A 5,667-nucleotide genomic window follows, 5' to 3' on the forward strand; every position below is an offset into this window, starting at 1 on the left:
AGACCTGCGACGAGACGGTGGAGGCCAAAAAGTTAGTCGTGGATATGGTGTTGTCGGCGCGGCGGCTGGGGCACCTCAGCAGTCCTCCCCCCCTCCCCCCAACCGCCACATTGTCACGGACAATTACCGAGTACCGTCATCGTCACCATCATCTCTGTGTGTCGCACTTCGAAGAAAAATGTCGGTGAGGATTGCTAGAAAATTCTTCTTTGATCGTACGACATTTTTGCGACTGCTTTTGTAAATAATCGACAAGCAGGGGTTTCTCAAATTTTCGATCTATCGTTTTGATCCCGCTTTTAAATGTAGAATGTAGGTATCATTTGGCTTGTAAATATTCGTAAACATCAAAATTTGTATTAAAACAAATTGTTACGTCAATCGACGCGCAAAGATGTATTTTTTTCACAGTGCAGGCAGTCGAAACGTAAAACGCGAGGGAAGCAGAGGGAGAAATCAGAATTATTATGTGAATGTGAGCTCGCGGCCGCCTGCACCGCCTCGCCCTACCTCACCTGAGACCTCCTTCCGCCCCGCCCTGCCCCGCCCCGCCCCGCCGGTACACGGTGCGTTTGATCGGGCCGCTCCAGCCCCGCCCCGCCCTGCACCGTCATCCACGCCGCCACCATACGGACACCTGTGGCGCTGACCCGCGGCAGGGGAAGTCCCGGAGCGGATGACTCCTCGCGGCTGCTCTCCCCATTCAGACGGCCGGCTGCGGATGTGTGAATGCGGATGCTGAGACCCCCCCCCCCTCTCATTTCTCCATATCTCCCTCACACACACGCACACAGTTTATTTTTCTGCAGAAGTAGTGCTTTGGTGCATAATGAAGCATTTCTGGGTCTGGCCACCCTGTAGAAAGGGGACTTGGGTTTTAAGGATAGTGAAATAAAGACCATCTAGCTTTGCTTAATAAATATAAAACATTATTTCTTTATTTATTTATTTATTTACATAGTTTTGCAAGTAAAAAAAAAAGCAACATTCATCCTGTACACACGAACACACGCGCGCATTCAAATTTAGGTAAACTTTACAATGCGACATGACAGGAAAAGCAGAGAAAAGATATCCTACACACGATAAATTACAAATTATGACTGAAAGTCAGTATTGGCACACATGGTTTGTACACACTTTTATACAAACGCGTTACTAGTTAATTTGTGACCTGGTTCTCTCAAGTCAAAGTAACTAACGATCATTTCCTTAGGCGATACAATATGAACTGGTGGCAGACGTCCGTCTAGATAACACGCGACAAGCACCGTGCACAGAGAATGGAGTACAATAATGTAGAAGGAAATTCGAAGAATGAGCAATTTCACAAGAAATGAGCTTTCGCAAATAATCGCAACTTTTATAAATAGTAATTTGGCGATAAAAGTGAAGCGATGAGGCGGGCCATTGCACCTCGATGCCCTGCTTCTGCTTATTTACAACAATAAATACGCACTGCAAAGCAGCTGATTAGAAAACTAGAGAAGAGGAAGAGACTTGCGAGCAGCGCCGCTCACTCACACTCACACATACACTTAAAAGCTTTGGGGGCACACATCAGTCATACTTATGACAGAAACACAAGCCATGCCTGAAATCCACACAACAAGCTCTGTACATACAACTAGGTGTTTACACAAATCGTGCAATAAGTACTATACATGTCGCGATAGCGCTGATATGTTCCGAATTTACATTCTCTTCTTGGTTGGTGGTGAGCTTTCACCCGTAAAGAGGCACACCGCCTCAAAATGCTCACCAGCATTATTGTCCAGCCACAGGACTAACTACGTTCAAGTTATCTAGGATGATTTAAAAAAAGAAGTCTAGTAGAAAGAGGTAAAGCAGAATTCATTCATTGACAAAGCAATAATTTAAAAATACTAAATCCCAGTTCAGCAGATGTGCCAATAGAAGAAGACTAACGTCATGAACTGATCGGCACATTTACAGCACTCGGGCCGCGCAACGCAGACACACATACACAATCACACCGTCAATATTTACAGTTTGAAAAATAGATAGTAAAGACCCTAAGACATTCGCTTCTTTTCTTACACACGTAGACACACTCAAAAAACGTCGTAATCGTATCACAACAATCCCTCTTGTTTTCCCCACCTCGTACAATAACTCACCGACCATTAAAACGGGTCGGAGACACGAAAACGCGAAGGTTGAGCATCAAATTATCGAGACCTTTTTGGAGTGCGCAAAATCAGTCTATGTGTTGGGGACTCGAGCATGATCACGCCCGGTGGTTGCTGTGGTGCTTGTGCTGCGGGTGGTCCGCCCTCGCGTGCTGGCCGCCGTTGTACTGGAAGTTGACGTGCTGGTCGGCGAAGCGGACGTAGCTGCCCGACGCGTCCGCGGCGCGCGGTGGCTCCTCCTGGGTGCCGTTGAAGTACAGCGCCACGTTCCTGGCCGGCACCGCGCTCTGCGCCTGCTCGTGCGCGGCGGCGGCGTCCTGGGCGCCGCCGAGACCCAGCGCGCTCAGGCCGGGGACGTCGATGCCCAGGCTGGGCTGCACCTGCGCGCCGCTGAAGCCGGCCAGGAACTCGGCGTGCGGCCCGGGGAGGCCCTCGAGCAGCTGCTGCGACTCGGCGGCCGTGGCGGGCGACTGCTGCTGCTCGATGGCGGCCAGGATGTTCTGCAGCAGGCCCTCGGACAGCACCTGCTCGTGCGGCACGTCCACGTCGCGGCCGCCCGCCGACTGGATCTGCAGCGTGTAGTTGCCCTTGGAGCCCTGGATGGGGATGGTCTTGACGGCGCTCGCCGAGCTGCCGCTCTGCTTGGCCACGGCGGCGTCCGCGTCCACGTCCTGGTGCTTGGCGTCGCGCGCGCCCGCCGCGCTCAGCGCGTTGAACTGCACGGCGACCGCCTGGTGCTGCGAGGGCGCGCCGTACAGGTTGCCGCCCGAGTAGTCGCCGCCCGCGTCCTCGGCGTGCTGTTGCTGCTGCTGCTGCTGCGCGGCGTTGGGGTTGACGAGCGAGGGGTCGTCGATGGGCTGCGCGTACGCCGAGGACGGCGCCGACGCGTCGTAGCCGGAGGCCGACGGCAGGCCGTAGTCCTGGGAGGGCGGCGCCGGCGCCTGGAAGGACTGCGCCGACAGCCCGCTGTAGCCTGTGGACGCCGCCAGGTCCAGGCCGCTGGGGAACTGCAGCTGCTGCTGCTGCTGCTGCTGCTGGTGGTGCTGCTGCCCGAGGTCGTAGCTCAGGGACGGCTGGATGGAGTAGTCGCCGCCGCCGGTGAGGGCAGAGAGTGGCGAGCCCAGCGACGACTGCTGGTAGGACGTGGACGCCGTGGAGCCGTGGTCCTGGACCGCGGGCGGGATGTAGGTGTTGCCCTTGTACTGGTGCTGTTGGTGGTGCTCGTTCTGGACCGCGTCCGCGATGGACTGGATCAGCCCCGCGGGCACGGGCGCGCGGTGCAGCACGGGGTGCTTGGGCTGCGCGAACGGCAGGCCGTAAGAGTTGCTGGGCACGCCCTGGCCGCCGGGCCCGCCCTGCGGCGCGTAGCTCTGCTGCTCGGGCGAGCCGTACGACTGGCTGGGCGCGGACAGGTCCGAGGGGCCCGAGGGCGCCGACGGGAACGACGGCGGCGGTGGAGGGCCGTCGTAGCCGCCGCCCCCGCCGCTGGAAAAGCCTCCGCTAGAAGAGCCGCCGCTGGAAAAGCCGCCGCTGGAAAAGCCGCCGTCGGAAAAGCCGCCGTTGGAGAAGCCGTGCGACGAGCCGCCGCTGCTGGATGACGAGGTGGAGGTGAGGGACAGCCCGGCGACGGGCTGCCAGCCGTCGTACTTGATCTCGGGCGGCGTGGGCGGGGCGTTGCCGCCACCGTGGCCACCGTGGCCGCCACCGTGGCCAGACGGGCCGGACGGCGCCCCGTACTGAGAGCTGGGTGGCCCGTACTGGCTGGAAGGTGCGCTCGGCGGAGGCCCGTACTGCGACCTGGGTGGGCTGGGCGGAGGTCCGTACTGGGGCTTGGGTGGGCTGGGCGGAGGTCCGTACTGCGGCTTGGGAGGACTTGGTGGAGGTCCGTACTGGGGCTTGGGCTGGCTCGGGGGAGGTCCGTACTGGGGCTTGGGTGGGCTAGGAGGGGGTCCGTACTGGGGCTTGGGAGGGCTAGGAGGAGGTCCGTACTGGGGTTTGGGCGGACTTGGTGGAGGTCCGTACTGTGGCTTGGGCGGACTAGGAGGAGGTCCGTACTGTGGTTTTGGTGGGCTTGGAGGTGGCCCGTACTGTGGTTTAGGCGGCCCGTAAGATGGCTTAGGTGGTCCGTAGGACTGCTTGGGCGGGCCGTACGACGGTTTAGGCGGGCTGGAGTAGGACGGTGGCGGTGGCCCGTACTGCGACTTTGGCGGAGGCCCGTACGATGGTTTGGGTGATTGGTAGCTGGGGCGAGGCTTGGGTGGCCCGTACGACGACTGCGGTCTCGGAGGCGGTGACCCGTACTGCTGCCTTGGAGGCGATGGCGGCGGCCCGTACTGCGGCTTGGGGGGCCCGTAGCTGGGGCGCGGCCTGGGCGGCGGTGGCCCGTACGACGCCGACGGTCGCTGGGGCGGTGGCGGCCCGTACTTGTCGTCTGGCGGGCCGGACGGCGGCGGCCCGTACGAGCTGGAGGGTGGCCCCAGCGGCCGGCCGGGGATCTGGCCGGGCACGCCGTACACGGGCGGCGGCGAGCCCCCGCTCTGGGCCGGCGCCCCGTACGATGCGTCCGGGGCCGTGGGCGGCGCGCCGTACGCAGACGACGGGAAGTTGAGCGAGGCGTCGCCGAAGACGGACGAGTCGAGCGCCGTCAGCGGCAGGCCGCCGCCGCCGCCGCCGGCCGACGACAGGCCGTTGCCGAACGAGCCGCCGGGGCTGGCGTCGAGCGCCGACGGCGGGAACAGGTCGTCGTGGTGGCCGCCGCTGTCGGCGGGCACGGCGGGGGCCTCCCGGCGCTGCGCCGCGTGCTCGTCGGCGACCGGCTGGGCGGCGGGGGCCGCGGCCGCGCCGGGCTGCGGCTCCGGGGACGTGATGGCCGCGCACAGACCCGCCAGCAGCACAAGGTGCGACACCTGCAACAGCAAACGACACACACCTGTAAGTACTATGCAAACGGTTTATATTCTACCGGTCGATTCATAGAAGACGCAGGAGCGGGCAGGGTTGCCTACCCGCTCTGCCCGTAATAAGGCGCCATAGCCCCTTGGGTAGGCAAACCAGCAAGCACCTGCGTCTTCTCTGAATCACGCGGTACATACTTGATGTACTTTTTTGAAAAGGAGGAAAACTCGACGGCGATCCTATTAGTTTCCCCTGCGCTCGCAAGCGGCATCACCAAAGCACCACCGTCCCGCAGCAGAGATTCCAAGAGACGCATATCCGTGAGCCGCCGAGTTTGCAGACTGTGGGGACCCCAGAGAGGCGGATGGAGGTATGTCGTTTGTGACAGCCTCGAGAGAGAGGGGAGCGAAGGGGGAAGACATGTGTCGTGGAGGAAGAAGACTTTCCAGCGGGAGAGTGCGCCGCGCACGAGCCATACCACACCAAAAAAAAAGAAAGATATGTAAGAAATAAAATCGTTATGAACGACAGCGATAGGATGGCGATGGCAGTCTATGACAGCCGCCGTGATTAACAGCTGGAAATGAGAAGTGGCACGGTGGCACGGCGGACGTGTCGG

At 60.0% G+C, this 5,667-nt stretch overlaps 1 protein-coding gene across 1 annotated transcript in view; it reads right to left on the minus strand.

Moving 5' to 3' along the window:
- Nucleotides 1-907: 907 nt before the first annotated feature.
- LOC113214984 (uncharacterized) overlaps nucleotides 908-5,667 on the minus strand; it is a 39,868-nt gene continuing 35,108 nt past the window's right edge. The window contains exon 2 of the mRNA XM_026434520.2: nucleotides 908-5,059. Within this exon, the coding sequence (XP_026290305.2) occupies nucleotides 2,252-5,059 (2,808 nt within the window). The 3' untranslated portion in view covers nucleotides 908-2,251. The remainder of the gene's footprint in view (nucleotides 5,060-5,667) is intronic.

This window comes from Frankliniella occidentalis, unplaced genomic scaffold (genome assembly GCF_000697945.3).
Source record: "Frankliniella occidentalis isolate FOCC.00 unplaced genomic scaffold, Focc_3.1 Scaffold196, whole genome shotgun sequence".
Taxonomy (NCBI): Eukaryota; Metazoa; Arthropoda; class Insecta; order Thysanoptera; family Thripidae; genus Frankliniella; species Frankliniella occidentalis.